The sequence below is a fragment of the Rattus norvegicus genome, chromosome 1, assembly GCF_021556685.1.
Source record: "Rattus norvegicus strain SHRSP/BbbUtx chromosome 1, alternate assembly SHRSP_T2T, whole genome shotgun sequence".
Taxonomy (NCBI): Eukaryota; Metazoa; Chordata; class Mammalia; order Rodentia; family Muridae; genus Rattus; species Rattus norvegicus.
Window position 1 is genome coordinate 169107714 of NC_141534.1, and position 17978 is coordinate 169125691.

General features: G+C 37.4%; 1 protein-coding gene across 1 annotated transcript in view; it reads right to left on the reverse strand.

The window, feature by feature from the left end:
- Positions 1-17978, reverse strand: part of Nup98 (nucleoporin 98 and 96 precursor) — a 96877-nt gene that overhangs the window by 45979 nt on the left and 32920 nt on the right. Inside the window, 3 exon segments of the mRNA NM_031074.3 lie at positions 2263-2450; positions 5789-5922; positions 11530-11670. Of these exon segments, the coding sequence (NP_112336.2) occupies positions 2263-2450; positions 5789-5922; positions 11530-11670 (463 nt within the window).

Below are 17978 nucleotides of genomic sequence, written 5' to 3' on the forward strand. Positions count from 1 at the left end.
AAGAAGCGCAGACTGACAGGAACCGGATGTAGATCTCGCCTGAGAGTCACAGCCAGAATACGGCAAATACAGAGGCGAATGCCAGCAGCAAACCACTGAACTGAAAATGGGAACCCTCCCGCCCCCGTTGAAGGAATCAGAATAAGGACTGAGAGAGCTGAAGGGGCTTGAGACCCCATATGAACAACAATGCCAACCAACCAGAGCTTCCAGGGACTAAGTCACTACTCATAGACTATACATGGACTGACCCTGGGCTCCCAACTGCATACGTAGCAATGAATAGCCTAGTAAAGGCACCAGTGGAAGGGGAAGCCCCTAGTCCTGCCAAAACTGAACCCCCAGTGAACGGGATTGTTGCGGGGAGGGCAGTAATGGGGGGAGGATGGGGAGGGGAACACCCATATAGAAGGGGAAGGAGAAGGGTTGGGGGATGTCGACCTGTAAACCGAGAAAGAGAATGACAATTGAAATGTAAATAAGAAATACTCAAGTTATTAAAGATGGAGGAAAAAAAGAAAAAAAAAGGAAAATTAAAGAGAAGGTAAAAAAAAAAAAAATAGAAAAAGAAAAAGAAATGCCCTGTCTCCCAGTGTTATCTCAATGGTGCCTGGTCAAAGGCATCATTTATGTGGGTTTTCCTATGCTTAACATTAACTCTTCCATATTGTTTCCTATTTCTTTCTAACTATTCTATTATCTATATCCACAAACAATTCTTATGAGAAATTAAAGATCAGATTCTTAACCTGACTGTAACTATTTCTTTTCCTGTGAAGCCTTGAGTAAATTGGAACTCACTGTAGAACAAGCAGGCCTAGAGTATAAGGATAATCCCCTGTGGGGTATGTGGAAGTATCACCTGTCAATAACAAGCTGATGGCCTATTTTCAAATGCAGGAAGTAGAAGGCAGGAGTTCTGTAGAGGAAGATGGGAACTCTAGGAAGCAGTGAGAGTTGGGAAGATTCACTGTCTGGAGAAAGGTGGACGTATGAAACTGAGAAGAGAGCCATGTGGCAGACACAGAACAGTTTAAACGGGTAAGATATGTTATGCGCTATTGGGAACAAGCCTAGTTTATGGTCTGGGCATTTTTTTTTTTAAATAAACAATAAGTTACTGAGTTGCTATTTGGAAATTAGGGCACGGGTAGAAAAGCACAGTTACTCTAGAACTCAAAGCCTCTGCCTCCTGAGTTTTTGGATTAAAAGCTTATACCCCTGTAGAGGTATTTTAATCCAGCGGAAGGATCATATCCAAAAGACTTCATGGCCCATGTGATCTAGATGGAATTCAGATACAACCTTAGTGCATGCCTTTAATCCCAAACAATGAAGGCAAAGTTAGTTTATAGAAAAAAGCCTCATGAATAAAAGTGATGTCTAATTGAATGGCAGATAAAGTGACAAACCTGAGAACATTTTGACAAAATAGGATGTGCCCAACTCTCAGGAGAACAGAGAGGAAACAGGCAACATAAGAGGGAGCAGTGCAGGGTAGAGAGGAAAGGGGCGGATAGAGTTTTACAGAGACAAGTTGCCAAGAAAGAACAAGTGAGACACAGTGAGACACAGTGAGACACAGGTGAGACCCAGGTGAGACCCAGGTGAGACACGGTGAGACCCAGGTGAGACCCAGGTGAGACCCAGGTGAAGATAAAGCAGGCCAGAGAATGAGGAGCCAGAAGATCAGAACCTACTGCCAGAGTTAGTGTGAGGCCAGGCACATCAATCCAGTGAGAGGCTGAGAGAAGCCAGAGTGAGTCAGTCACCCTGGAGAGGAGTTTGAGCCAGAACAGCTGAGTTACTAAAACAGTTCAGAAAGAACTAGAATGGGTGTGTATATTCAGCAGTAAGTCTCAGAGGCTGAAAATATTCTAATCTTAGATTAGATTGTAAAGATGCTAGAAGCTTTGAGGATTAGGTTAGCAGACGGATACAGTAAGCCTTGGAGACAATTATGACAGGAAATTTATACACCACCACCATTCAGCAATATTTAACCGTTCTTAAAATATTTTTTTTATACTGTTAGGGGTCCAAAAAGGATCTTATACAAGCTAGGCAAGTACTCTACAATTAAGCTATATCTGTAGGCCTTGATTAAATATTACAAGGTAATTTGATAAAACCAAAGTAAAATCATGAACATACAAAAGTAAAATCACTCATCAAAATATTTGTCAGGCATTTTACCCAGGGATAATTACATTTATTGCTTAAATAACTATTATCATTTTGTTTAACAAAAACAAAACTCACTTAGGCATAAACGCTCCGTTGGCTAGAGATGGTTCATCGTCATCCAGCCCATCAAAGAGATGTGATTTGGCTGTACCTGTTGTTTGCAAAGCCTTTGGTCTGACTCTGGTGGCAGGGCGAGGTGTAAGTTTATAATGAGTAGGGGTTGTAAGAGCTTTCTGAGCTGCTGGATTGGTTGGTTTCAGTCTCTGAAAAAGAAAAGAAAAGCATAAAGCGAGCTTAATATGGTGGTTTACATCTGTAACCCCTGAAGCTGGTATACTAAGGTAGGCCAAGGCAAGAGGATTATTACCCATTCAATGTCAACCTGGTTACACAGAAAGGCCCAGGCTCCATGTATACATGACAAGGCACTATTTCACTGTCTTAAAAGAAAAAGCATCAAGTAATGTTTTAGTTTATTTCAAATGTATGGTACTAATTTTAATAATCAGAAAACCAAGCCAGGCCAAAGGACTCACATCTTACCCTTCCCACTACCCTTTTGAGAATTCTCTAAATCTCAAAAGAGATTATAGATTTCTCTGTATAGCTTTGTCTGCCTGTAACTTGCTACATAGACCAGGATGGCCTTGAACTCAGAGAAACACTTACCCTTGCCTTCCAATTGTGAGGATTAAAGGCATATACCACCATCTTTGGCTTTCACCCCTTTAATCTCCAAGTTGAAGTCAAACTAAGCTAACCAAATTTCAAATTTCATCTTCTCTTTAAGTATTAGCCCCTTAAGCCAAGGGCACTACCCCTACATCGCATGTGTACAGGAAATGCAGCCTCTGCGCCTGCCTGGTGTTTTGATTACTAAGACTATTTTCTTTCTTCCTTCCTTCCTTCCTCCCTTCCTTCCTTCCTTCCTTTTTTCCTTCCTTCCTTCCTTCCTTTCTTCCTTTTTTGGAGCTGGGGACCGAACCCAGGGCCTTGCGCTCGCTAGGCAAGCACTCTACCACTGAGCTAAATCCCCAACCTTTTTTCTTTTTTTTCGGAGCTGGGGACTGAACCCAGGGCCTTGCGCTTCCTAGGCAAGCGCTCTACCACTGAGCTAAATCCCCAACCCTAAGACTATTTTTAGACATTTGGAATCTCTATCTTTCTACAGAACTGGCATTTATTTATATTTATTTACCCACCTTTCAATTTCCCACCTCAACTGACTCATCAAACATCTTTTTAAAAATTTTATTTCACTTAGGCAATGATGTTGCACGCCTTTAATCCCAGCACTTGGGAGACAGATCTCTGAGTTAGAGGCTAGCCTGGTCTACAGAGTGAGTTCTAGGACAGACAAGGTTAAACAGAGAAACCTTGTCTCAAAAACAATTCCCCCAAAACCTAGAAGAATTATTTCCTGAGTATATGTATATTTGTGTGCAAATGTGTACAGGCAGGTAACTAAGGAGATTAGGGGAAGGTACTGCATTCAGGTCCTTTGCAAGAGCAGTGACTGAGCCACCTCCAGACTCTGGTCTAACATTTTAAAATGTAGTTGATAACTAGATTTGGAAAATCCTTTACAAATGAGATGTACTAATACAGCATTTTTAACTTATATCCCCAAGACTTCAAAGGTGGAGGGAGGAGGGTAAGAAATTTAATGTTTATATTTAAAAACTGTCATATCTAGTGTGGTAGCACATGTTTTAATCACAGCACTTGCAGTAGCAGAGCAAGGCATAGCTCTATGGCACTGAAGCCAGCAAAATAGAGCAAGACTGTCTCACATAACAAACAAAACAAAAGACTCATAATTTACTTCCTTCCTAGAATGTTCTTATGAACATTCTCAACAAGTTTTTCTGTGACCTGTGCTGGTGAGATGATTCAGCAGGTAAAGGAACCTAAGCCTGATGATTGGATTTTGATTCCAGGAACCCATATAAACGGGGAAAGGAAAAAACAATTCCCAAAACCCATCCTAGGATACACAGGCACAATTGCGAATACAGATATGCATGTATGTCCACACACGAGGACACATAAGATATTTTTCAAGACCTTTTATAACTTAGTGGCTTTGCTTACAATATCCTTAGTTCACATGTTACATCAAAAGAAAAATATCACCTTCTCTGAAAAGTTTCATCAGATTTACACAAGTAAATCTTCTTATATTTTAAAACTTTTTGTTTTTTGAAGAAGGTCTCACTATGCAGTCCTGGCTAACCTGAAACTTACTAGACCAGTTTGGTCTAGAACTCACAGCAATCTGCTTGTCTTTGCTTCCTGAGTGGTGTCATTGGTATGCACCAGAATACAAAAGGCATATACTTGAAAAATTTTATAAAGGCCATTTACTATACATAATTGTCTTGAGTTCACATTTGTCGCTAAAATACCCTGACAAAAAGCAACTTAGGGCAGACAGGTCTGTTTTAGCTCACAATCCCTATATTACAATGCACCTAGCTGGGAAGTCAAGGCAGGAACCTGAAACAGCTATCAACTCCTATCCACTGAGATATCCACTGAGCCGAGAGGAATAAATCTATGGATGTCAAGTACTCTTATACAGCACAGTGTTCTAAAGCAAGGAAGAATGTGGCCCACACTTAGGCTATGTCTTCCCATATCAATTAAGGCAATCAAGACAATCTCCCCAAGATAAGTCCTGATTAAGTAATCTCTCATTGAGATTCTTTCCAAGTGACGCTAGATTTTGGCAAGTTGACAAAATTAGCCATTACAATAATTCAGTAATTTTTATAGTTTTTACAAAGCTGTGAAACTGTCATCACTAATTCTAGCACATTTATATCACTTCAAAGCTACTCTGTATAGACCACTTCTTTCTTATTCCTTGTCAACCACAAATCTACTTTTTCTACAAATCCTGACTTCTGGATATATCAGCAAAAACAAAATCATGTAGCAACCTGCTGACTTCTCTCGCTTTGTACTTTAAAGGTTCACCCATGTACTCTGCTCCTTTCAATAGATGATGATGTCCATTATATAACATTGTTGACTTATCAAAAAATTGGCTCCTCTATTACTGCATTTACTATCTTAAGCTGCAGTAAATTTAACTTTCAGAGGTATGATTTCCCTCACTGGACAAGTTCATAACATTCTTTCTTTTGTTTGAATTCTTAGCATTAAACATGATGCCTACCTGAGCATAATTGGGCAATAGGTGGTAGGGGCAACATAATATCCATCTAATCACAATCTAGCTTTATGTATTACTTTAAAATGTATCAAAGGAGGCTTGAGAGATGGTTCATCCAGTTAAGTACTTGTCTTGCAAGCAATGAAGCCCTGACTTTGGTACCTAAAAGCCATGTTAGAAAAGCCTTCACCCCAGCTCTGGAAAATCAGAGGCAAGAGGACCCTAACATCAGAACTACCTACTTATTTATTTACCCAATCTTCATTTCTACTTTTCACAAGGGTGAAATGTCAAAATGCAGTGCTCTGATGCTATATATACTTTACTTGGAAATATCTGTTAACTGTTGTCTCTTTGGTCGATTAATCATTTTTAGTCTTTCCCAAAATAATAAAAAATTTAAAAAAAATTTTTTTTTACCTCTTCTTTCTTCTTAGGATCTGACATAGGATTCCGGAAGAGAGGGGAGTCTCCAAAGGGTGAGTATGTTAGACTATTGAGGTGCTGCTGGAGAACAGCCTGCTGGGCAGCAGAAGCATTTGGATCTGTCAAAGCTATTCAAAAAAGAAAAGAATGGGTGGTGGGAGTAAGTTCAAGGATCCAACACATTAGTATCAGAGAACTCAACACTCTTTAAAGGAGTGACATCTTTGAATGTTCAGACCCATTCAATAGTTAAGACAAAGAGCAAACTAAAAACACAAACCATGAATTAAGTAAAAGTAAGCAAAGATGTGGAAATCCATTTCATAAGCGACATTACATATAAAAATTCACTGTAACTAGTAATCAAATACATACAAATCAAAATAGCCTAGAAAGAATGTGTTCTGTCTGCCACTGGCACACATTATAAAACAGCTATAATTTTTACTCTCTAGAAGCAAAGGTTGTTCCAATGCAGTATGATAGCATATGTTTATAAAGCCCAGCATTCTAGAGGCCAGGACACAAGAATCAGGAGTTCAAGTCTAGCCTAGACCACAAACCAAGTTCTAGGCCAGCTAGCTAATTTAATTTTCTCTCAAAGCATAAGAATGAACATTGCCTATCAGCCACAGATAATTCAGAGACCAGACAAAGGCATCAATAAAGACTATATTCATAACATACAAAAATGTAGTATATAAAAAAGAAAACCAGTTGTGGTATACATCCAATGATAAGTTGTTATCAAGAGAATCATTCCAAAAATACTTAAGATTAAAACACCCATCATCTGAGAAAAAAAAAAAAAAAAAAACCAACAGGTTTCTCCTTAACAAAATTTAGAAATAGGCTGAAGCCAAAATATAGTAAGGATATATATTTAAAAAATTCTCATATCACAACTATAAGTTCTCACAATGGGGAATATAAAAGCAACAGCAGCAACCCTTGCCCCATCACCAGGAGAATAGGCAGTTAGAATTAAAATAATATCAGAACAGATCCACATTTAAATCTGGATATATCTAACCAAGGCTTGATGGCTCAAATCTATAATCTTCTCAATGGAAGGCTTAAGAATTGCTATGAGTTTGAGGTCACTCAGGGTACAGAGACCTACCCTGTCTGAAATACACACAAAGCTATACAATGTTCCAGGTTTAGACACTGTTGATATTTAAGGAGTAGTACAAATAAGATCAAGAATTTGGGACCCAGAGAAGATAATAATTTAGAGTAAATCACTGGAATTCAGACGAGTCACTAAAACAATTAAAGGCTATAGACAAAAGTCAGCCATGGTGGCACATGTCTGTAATTCCAGCTACTTGGAAGGCTGAAGAAAAAGAAGTTCAAGGTTAGTCCAGAACATATATACCAAATTATCCTTTGATACATGGTATCACAAATAAACAAAAAGTTATACAAGGAGACTAAGAGGTTTCAGACATAACATGCTAGGCATACAGAGTGCTATATCCCTTGCCTAAGAACTCTATATTTTTACTCATGATTTTGTTACTTAACAGTCACTTACCCCTTAAAAAAACAACAAGCTAACCTACAGGACATACCGAATGGACTTGGCACAAGAATAAAAGACAAAGGATCTGAGAGATGGAGCAGCAATGAAGAGAACTGGCTTTTCCCAGAGGACCTAAGTTTCCAGGGGACCCACATAATGGGTCACAACAACAGTTCCAGGGTATCTGGGAGGTGGATGGAAATACATGCAAGTAAAATACCAACATATGTAATAAGAATTAAAAATCTTTAGCAAGGGCTGGAGAGATGGCTCAGAGGTTAAGAGCATGGACTGCTCTTCCAGAGGTCCTGAGTTCAATTCCCAGCAACCACATGGTGGCTCACAACCATCTGTAATGAGATCTGATGCCCTCTTCTGGTGTGTCTGAAGATAGCTACAGTGTACATATATAATAAATCAATCTTTAAAAAAAATTTTTTTTAGTAAACCCAAGCATATTTAGGAAAACTTGTTTTACATTACAAATATAAAATTTTCTCTGTATCAAAAACAGATTTAGATCTGGAGAGATGGTTCGGCAGTTAAGAGCATCTGTTGGTTTTTGAGAAAACCATAATTCAATTCTGAGCACATACATTGCGCAGTTGACAAATATCTGTAACTTCCTGTAACTTTAGATCCTCTGGCCTATGTCAACATCCAAACACACTTAGCATACGCACGCACGCACGCACGCACGCACGGACACACGCTTAAAAACAAAGTCTTAAATAAAAGGTATGTGTGGAGGGTATGGCTCAATGGTTAAGAGCACGAGTTACTCTTAAAGTTCTGAGTTTAGTTCCCAGCATCTACATGTTGACTCAACAACTATCTGTAATGCAGGTCTAGGGAAACTAACACCCTTCTCTGGTCTTGGCAGGTAGCAGACACACATGTGTTACACATGCATCCCAAACACTCATACACATAAAACAATCTAAAAAAAAAAAGTTTTTTAAAGACACAGACATATGAGCAAAAATTAAGAGATCACTAGTGAAACTAATATTGATATTATATTCTAGTCATAATAATTGGAAAACATATCAAAGGAATTGATCAAGTCTTTCTAATGACTGAGACTAATGTTCTTTTCTATTCTCTCCCTCTCTCTCTCTCTCTCTCTCTTTTTTTTTTTTCCTGAGACAGGGTTTCTCTGTGTGGTTCTGGTTGTCCTGGCCTTTGTCTCCCAAGTGCTGAGAAAAACAGTTCTAGCATACCAATCTGTTTGGAGTAAGGAGATAAAAAGAAGCAATACTTTAGTAAAATTTCTAAAGAGAAAAGTTTAGGTAATAATGAACAAAATGAAGACACTAATCTAGAATAACATATAGGGATGTCATCATGATGAATTTGAGGATGAAACTTCTGCCCAAAAATGGTTGATTAAAATTAGTCTAGTACCTTTTAATTAAGATTTTGTGATTAAAAACTTAAGACATTCTAAAAGCTAATACATTCATAAATGGGGAATAATATATAACTTTAATATAAAACTCTTAAATCAAGAGTTAAGTATGGAGGCTGGAGAGATGGCTTAGCGGTTAAGAGCACTGACTGCTCTTCCAGAGGTCCTGAGTTCAAATCCCAGCACCCACATGTGGCTCACAACCATCTTAATGAGATCTGATGCCCTCTTCTGGTGTGTCTGAAGACAGCTACAGTGTATTATAAATAAACACATCTTTAAAAAAAAAAAAAAGAGTTAAGTAAGGTCATGTATGCCTATGTTCCCAGCACTTGGCAAGTCAGAGGCATGGAGAATTGGGAGTTCAAGACCAGCCTTTGGGGCTGGAGAGATGGCTCAGCGGTTAGGAGCACTGACTGCTCTTCCAGAGGTCCTGAGTTCAATTCCCAGCAACCACATGGTGGCTCACAACCGTCTGTAATGGGATCTGACACCCTTCTGGTGTGCATGAAGACAGCTACAGTGTACTCAAGACCAGCCTTTGTTATACCATATGAGCTACATATGATCATCTCAAAAATAGAAGGCAGAAGAAATAGAAAACCGTATTTGATCAAGCAGGACTAATACAGAAGAAAAAAATGTATTATTCATCTGCAGAAGCCAGGTATCTAACTCAGCAGTCACTGTGTGTCTAAATAAAGTGACACCCAAGTACCAGGGTTTAGAGGCAGGAGGATTCTCAGCTACACAGGGAGTATGAGGTAAACTTGGGGTATAAGAGATCCATCTTTAAAAAAAATAAGTCCACTTATTAAACTATCCAGTGTCATTCTCCTAATTTCCCTGACATTCAACTGGTAAGTTGTAATCCATACAACATGAAAACTAAATAAGCCATGGAAAGGACAAAACCAAGTATTGAATAAAATGGCATCATCCACTACTGAGAATTCATATTCCAACATTTAGAGAACGTTTAATTATACATTTTTAAGGTTATAAAGTATAAAAGAAAAGATTCTGGTAAATACAAAGAGTTGCCAGTGAGGTTTTAATTATTTTATCTTAAAATATGAAAAGTTCACAAAGCAGGATCAAAATTAAAACAATCCTACTAAAGAATCAAAGATATCTAAAAATTTTAGTATCAATTAGCAAACCGAGTGTTTCAAGAAAAATCAATGTCTAAAAATATATGCCTGTAAAGAAAAACATTAAAAGAAATCTTTAGGGTTCTTTGTTCTTTTGAGACAGGGACCTGTGGTAGCTGAGGCTGGCTATGAATTTGCTATGCAGTTGAGAAATACCTTGAATTCTTGATCCTGGTGCCTCCCCAAGTGCCAAGTGGGTACAGTAAAAAGTTATAAGCCATAACAACTATCAATATAAGATTATGAAGATAGGGAGCGGGAGAGTTGGCCTGGCAGTTAAGAATATTTGTTGCTCTTGCAGAGAGAGGATCCATGTTCAATTCCCAACACCCACATGAGGATTCAAAACTGTCTGTAAATCCAGTGCCAGAGGATCAGATTAGCTCTTCTGATCTTCCTGTGCACCTGGTATGCACTTGGTACACTTAGATACATATAAGCAAAATACTCATACACATAAACTAACATCTAAAAACATGAAAAGTAGAAAGTGGAAAAGAGAAGACTAGGGAAAGACACCGATAGCCCACCGGTAAAGGAAATAATATAACTTAGTTGACAGAATCAGTATAAACATACACAGCTTAAATGTATAATGATCTCAAATTGTAGGACAGCACTGTGACAACACCTCATGAATTTAGTCATTTAAAAACTCATTTCTGCCTGGCATACACCTTTAATTCTGGCACCTAGGGGTAGGAGCAAGTGGATTTCTAGGTTCCAAGGCCAGCCTAGTCTATAGACAGCTAGAGTAACACAGAAAACCCCTTTCAAAAACAAAACAAAACAAAAAGCAGAAGAACAAAACAAAATCTCATTTCTGGGGCACAAGAGACAGTTCAATAGTGAGGAGCACTAGTTCTCAACTGCATAGGACTCGTGATTCTCAGTACCCACAGGGCAGCTCACAACTATCTCCAATAACAAGGAATTGGATGCCCCCTTCTGGATACCACAAGTGCCAGGCACAAATAAGGTGCACAGGCTTACAAGCAAGCCAAATATTCATCTACATAAAATAAAATTATAAAACCTTAAAAAAACAATGACAAAAAAAAATCCATTTCTTTCCAATACTATATTATGACAGGTAATATTAGCTTTCATTGCCAGTGGTATAGTTTAAATATATTTAAATTTAAAACTAAGATGATATTCTTCTGTTAAAAATAACATAGTTGACACTGTAAAAATTAGGGAAGTACATTCACATGAATGAAGTACATAAGACGTCTTAACAGAAGTGAAAAACTTAGGAAAATTAGTGAGTGTAGAATGTTAACACCAGGGAATAAAGAAAACAGAGGACATAGGTAAGTGAGTTGAATTCTCTACTGTAACAAGTTAAATTTACTTATGTTAAAATGAAATATAATAATATAAGCACATTACTTATTAAAACAAACTTCACCATCTGCTAGATAAATTTAAAATAACAAAAATGATTTCTAGGGGAGACCAAGCCTAGGAATGGAGGAGGTAAAGGCTAGAACCTAAGTCCTTTCCCAGTGCACGGCTGTTTAGTGATGTGCACATATGCGCACTGCTTTAGTAGGAATGGGACAGTAGAAAATCCAGTCAGCAAGCTAAGTATTAGCAAAAATAAACTGTAAAGCCTTCTAAAGTGACTGACACTTACCTACTGGGGCCTGGGGGGCGCCAAAGCCCAAAATGGCAGTCGAAGTATTAAATCCAGGGGCCCCAAAGGCTCCTGTACCAAGAGGCCCTCCAATCTTAGGTTGGTTGTTTCCAAACAAAGATGCCTGTCCAGCACCAAGAGCTATGGAGACAAGAGGAAAGAACAAGTGCCACAGAAGATCCTTTGACTATTGTGCCAGAGGTGAGTTACTTAAAGATATAACACATTTGGAAGCTTCATCATGACCAGTCATTTCAAGAAAAGAGCTAATGTGATAAATGCTGACTTCATTCTAGGCACCAGGCTGGGTACTGGGAAAGCAAAAAACATCTTTCATTGTATTAGTTTCCTCAACTGCAATACAAGACAACAATGGATAGCTTAGATATTTACCCTAATTATTAAAATGAATAAACATTTTAGTACATCTAGACAAAGAATTACTATGCCTATTATAGGAACTTTAATTCCATTTTAGATCAGAGTTGAAAATGTTGTTATAAAAAGGAGGGTCAAAGATAGATACGTCTGACTACATAACCAAGGCATTAACTACCACTCTACAGTATAAACAATTTACAAAGAATTAAAAAAAAATAATTCCCTGTATATTTCAGTATTTACAAATTAAAATACTTAGTTGACCCAATCAGGCCAATTTAAAAAAAAATTTTTACGTGTACGTGCATTTTGCCTGCCATATAACTCTATGCACCACACACATGAATGTTCATGGAGGCCAAAAGAAAGCATGAAATCCCCTGGGACTAGAGTTATAGACAGATAAGAACTGACATGTGGGGTGCTAGGAAATAAACTCAGGACCTCTGGAAGAGCAGCTAGTGCTCCTAACCACTAAGCTATCTCTCCAGCTCCAATACCAATATTTTTAAACTGGCATAAGCCAAACTATAGAAAATCAAATTATCTTCTTTGAATGGTTGAAAGGCAAAATACTTTAGTTATAGCATCTTCTGAAAATACCTTTAAACTAAATAACCTTTTTTTCCCAAAAGGCCAAATTACTCAAGTTCTAAACCAAACCAGAGTGGTTGGAATAAGAGCCTCTCCTCTCTACCTAAATCCTGAAAGTACAAATCACCACCATTATTTAAAAAACAAAAAAATCTGGGTGGCGACAGAGCATGTCTTTAATTAATCCTAGCAGAGGCAGGTTTATCTTTATCAATTTGAGGCCAGCCTGGTCTATAGAGCCAGTTCCACAACAGCCAGGGATATTATACAAAGAAACCATGTCTCAAAAAAATGAAGAAGAGGAAAAAGAAGAAAAAAAAGTAGGGGTGATAGATGGCTCAGTGGTTAAGAGCACCTGTTGCTCTTGCAGGAGATCCACACTTGATTTCAACACCCACATGGTGGCTGGAAACAGTCTGTAACTCCAGGTCCAGGAACTATGAAGCTCTCTGAGTTCATCAGGCATGCACAAAATACACATACATACAAGCAGACAAAACACTCATACACAAAGCTATAATATCTTAAAACTTTTAATGTAGCAGAGAAATTACTTTCTACTTACTATTATTTAATATCTGTGTGTCTTAGGAATCACATTCTTAAAGAAAAGACTAGTCCCCTAAACAGAAACATGCATATATATAATACACACACATTGAGAGAGAGAGAGAGAGAGAGAGAGAGAGAGAGAGAGAGAGAGAACAGAAATCAACCCTTATTTACTTACAGAATTAAGTGTCTATATAGCCAAACTACTCAGAAAGTATTCAAAGGCCAATGTATTAAAAAAAAAAATGTACTTTTGTTGAGGAGTGAGTCTGAATAGCCATCACTCAAGAAGGAAAAATGCAAATGACACCAATTTGGCTCATGCTCTCCCCACAAATAGTATAAAGTTCTACGTGTTAAGTTTACAAGTACTGTCAAATTCAAAGTTCAAACTTCAGAACAGGCACTTCTTAAAACTCAACGCTTTTATATTTATTAGTAAAGAGTTATGGAATCTATATGCCATTTGATAACTTATAGACCTAATTTCCATATAGGATCTATTGCTACTAAGATTACAGGTGTAAAATCCTCTAAATTTGTCTTTTAGTTTATTTACATGGACAAAGCATGAATAAAGAATACACTGAAACAAAAATGTAATCTGTAGCCTATGAAGAACAATTTTCAAGGTCAAACATTAAAAGTTAATCTATTAAACTGTGGAATTAAGAGACAGTATCAGGAAAAAATGATACCGAACACTTTAAAAGTTTGTACTGAAGGCAGAGAAATTGTTAATCATAATCTTCAAAGTCCAGAATCCAAAGAGAAATGTAATGGTATAAAAATAAAACTCAAACATGAAAGAAACTTGTCTGCAAGCAAAATTAAATAAAAAACAAAAAGACTTGAATGGAAATACAGGTAGTGCTAAGGTTTTATCATTTAACAGAAACTATGCTTTGATTTTGAGTATGACAGGTTTCTGAGTTAATAATATCAAGCATGATACTCTTATGGGATATGCAACTGCAGGCGCACATGAATATCCTGAAAAAGCTTAAAGACAGAAAGGACAAGCTATGATGTTTGTAAGCTTACTGCACTAAACATGTATTTTCAACTGAATGACGCTCAATTATCAAATTGTGATCATATTGTAAAACAATCGGCACCTGAATGGCTAAACAGAGACAACTACCTCAGTCTTATTTATTCTCATCATCTCTTTAGAGTTAAAACCACGCTTGGTGGTAATACATCTGTACTCTAGCACCCAATGACCGAAGCAGGAGGACAGCAAACTTATGCTCAGCTTATGCTATAAGAAACATTGTGTTTTTTAATAGCTGGAAAGTAGCTCGGTTGGTAGAACACTTGCCTAATGTGACTAAAACTCTAGGGTCACAGCACCACATAAACTGTGTGGCAGCAGAGACTTTTGATTCTAACACTGGGAGAAGAAAGCAGGGGTCATCAGAAGTTCATGATCATTCTTCATTTTTGGCTACACAAAAAGCTGGAGGCTAGTTTGGAATACATAAGACTATTTCAAAACTACAATCTTTGGTGTTTGTATCTATATAAACATACATAAATAATTTCTTCCGAAAAGCCCCCTATAATTTGCTGATAACAAAGCTATTATTAACTATAGGAGTAGAAAAAAATATTGACGTATATACTGTTTATATTTTGAGATCATGTTATCATATTCTCTCTCTCTCTCTCTCTCACACACACACACACACACACACACACACATACACACACAAAGCACAAAAAATAAACTATATTTTAGTTTTTAATTCTTTCATGGCTAGTATAATTTTGGCATGTTAAAAAGTTCAAGGGGGGGGGGTGCTGGAGAGATGGCTCAGTGGTTAAGAGCACCCGATTGCTCTTCCAGAGGTCATGAGTTCAATTCCCAGCAACCACATGGTGGCTCACAACCATCTGTAGTGAGATCCGATGCCCTCTTCTGGTGTGTCTGAAGACAGCTACAGTGTACTTATATATACTAAATAAATCTTTAAAAAAAAAAAGTTCAAGGGATGTAGGGCCTGATGATGCACCCCTTTAATCCTAGCACTCCAAAGACAGAAGAAAGGCAGAGAGATCTCGGATTCTAAGACCACCAAAGTGTTCCAAAACAGCCAGGGCTACAGAAGAGACCTTGTCTCAAAAAACAAAAACAAAAAAGAAGGAAAATTCAAGGACGGCTTGTTGTGGTGGCACACATCTTTAGTACCAGCAAAAGAATGATCAATACAGAACGAAGGAGTAGATTTTGAATCAAGTAACTAAAATCAACCAAATTAACAGAGGAGAGGCAGGAGCATAGATCAAAAAGCCTTTAAAAGTCCACATGATGGAGCATGGCTTTCATCCTCACAACCAGGAGGCAGAAGACAGAGTGTTTGAGACCAGTCTGCTCTACTTAGGAAGTTACCACACAGCAAGAGTTACATAGTGATACCCTTTCTCAAAAATTAGTTAAATTGGGGCTGGGGATTTAGCTCAGTGGTAAAGCGCTTGCTAGGGCGCAAGGCCCTGGGTTCGGTCCCCAGCTCCTGGGGGAAAAAAAAATTAGTTAAATTAAAATACAAAGCTAAAGGCCAACCTGGGGTGAAAGCTCGATTTATAAGAGTGCTTGCCCAGCATGCAAAAGACCCTGGGTTCAATCTTCAGCATCCATAATCCATACTAAATCTAAAGTATTACTGTTTGAGTCCAGAAATTCAAAGCCCAGTCTGGGGAAAAAAATACTAAAGCCTCCCCACCTCCCCCCAAAAAGATGAGTGGAGTGCAAGTGCAAGTGCGTGTGCGTGTGCGTGTGTGTGAGAGAGAGAGAGAGAGAGAGAGAGAGAGAGAGAGAGAGAGAGAGAGAAGGGGGGGTGGGCAGATAAAAATTTAGAAGTTAAATACAATAAGCATAGTTTATTAAAGATAAGCCATGGTCAAATATATGAGATAGAAAGATCCAAATAACCAATCGGTTCACATAAAGATTTGCACTTTCATCATTAATTATTGGAATATGATAGTTTCCATTAACACATATGCAAAAAGAACAAGTTCAGTAGTAAGGAATCTAGGGAGATGCCTCAGCTGTTAGGAATATTCTAACAGCTTAGGCTGTTAGGCTGCACTTCCAGAGGGTCCTTGGTTCAGTTTCCAGCACCCAAATGGCAGCTAACAATCACCTGTAACTTCAGATCTAGTAATAAGTCCCCTCTCCCATGGGCAGGTACATTCACAGATATGTGTGGAGGCAAAACACACACTCACATAAAAATCCTTTTAAAAAAGAAAAGGCCCAATAAGTTCATGTGACAGCACATGCCTACATTAGTTTCAGCTACCTGGCTAGAAGAATCTCTCAAGCCTAGTAGTTTATAACTATATTTTTTTAAAAAATAGAAAGCACCATGTATGAAGTACAGCTAAGAGGGAAATGAGATTCTACCTCACAAAGATAAAACCAAACAACACAGAAAAGGTATAAGAAAATAAACACATCAAACGATATAAAAACCAATATAAAATGACACTGATTTTTCAAGATAAATCAACAAAACTAACCAATAATAATGTATATCTTGCAGATACAATTATTTCAATTAATTCAATTATTAATTATACAACATAAATATATTTAACAGAAATTCTAACTATCAAAAAACTATTGATAGTACTAGAACGTTAAGATAAACTGTGGTGTATATATAAGGCAAGTACATATGACCCTTTGCATATATAGACATACATATACAAATATTAATTCATTATTTTGAAATGAAATCTATATACATGGACCAAAACAAAATGAGCTAATAATGTTTAAAAAAAGAAAAAATACAATGAGATATAAGATAGCACATATTTATCTAAAATGAAATTTCCGGAAATGGTTATTATCTTACTATGTACAGGTCATCAGTTCATTCTCTTAAATCCTAGTTGCAGCCCAAGACAACATTACATCAATGCCATCTCAGCCTCTAGTCTAAGCTAACCCATGAGTATTCTTTCTTTGGAAATCCTCAAACTTGTAACTTGTAAGTGCTTCCTCACTTTTCTTTAATATACCTGTATTTGTTCTGTTATAAAAACAAAATTCACACCAAAAGTCATTAATTAAAAAATGAACTGAGGAAGTGGAGGTGGGGATGGATTTATGGCAGAGAATTTTCCTAACATGTTTATCACCCAGGCTTCAATCCTTAGCAGTACAAAAGTAAGGTTCAACTAAAACTACAACTAAAATCCCTAAACATAAAATAACCATGTACATATGTATGATGCAACCATGTTTAAAAAACATTAAGAGAAGAGGATATGGACAAGCTATAGCTAAAATCAAAACAGCAGATCACTTCACAGCTGAAACACTTGAACTTTTCATGGTATTTCTGAATTGCTGAAATATTTTAATAACTCATTTCAAAATGAAAGGTTAACTGGATATGGTGGTGTATTGCACACTTTTAATTCCAGCACTTGGAAGGCAGAGACAGGTAAGTCTCGAGTTCAAGGCCAACGAGGCCAACTTGGTCTACATATCGTTTGATGCAGACCAGGTTTATCCAAAGCTACACAGTGAGACCCTGCCTCAAAGAACAAGGAAACAAAAAGGCTAACATTCAAAGAAGTATAAAAGACATGTTTGTCTATTAAGATGGCATAGACGACCATATCATAAAAGCAAGGAAAACAGTGGAAGCAGGTATTATGAAAGTAGTAATTACAACTAAATTACTATACCAATGATGAGAGAACTAGGTAAAATAAGAAATATATATGCTTCAAAAGTATTTTACTGGACAGGGTGAAATACCCACCTTTAGGGACCCCACCCCCTCCGATCGATGAAAACAGGACAGGTAGAAATGTAAATATTTTAAATGAACTAAAAAAACCCTAATAATAGGATGAAGAGGGATAAAAGAAGAAAGAAAAGTTATGTATAAGGTTTG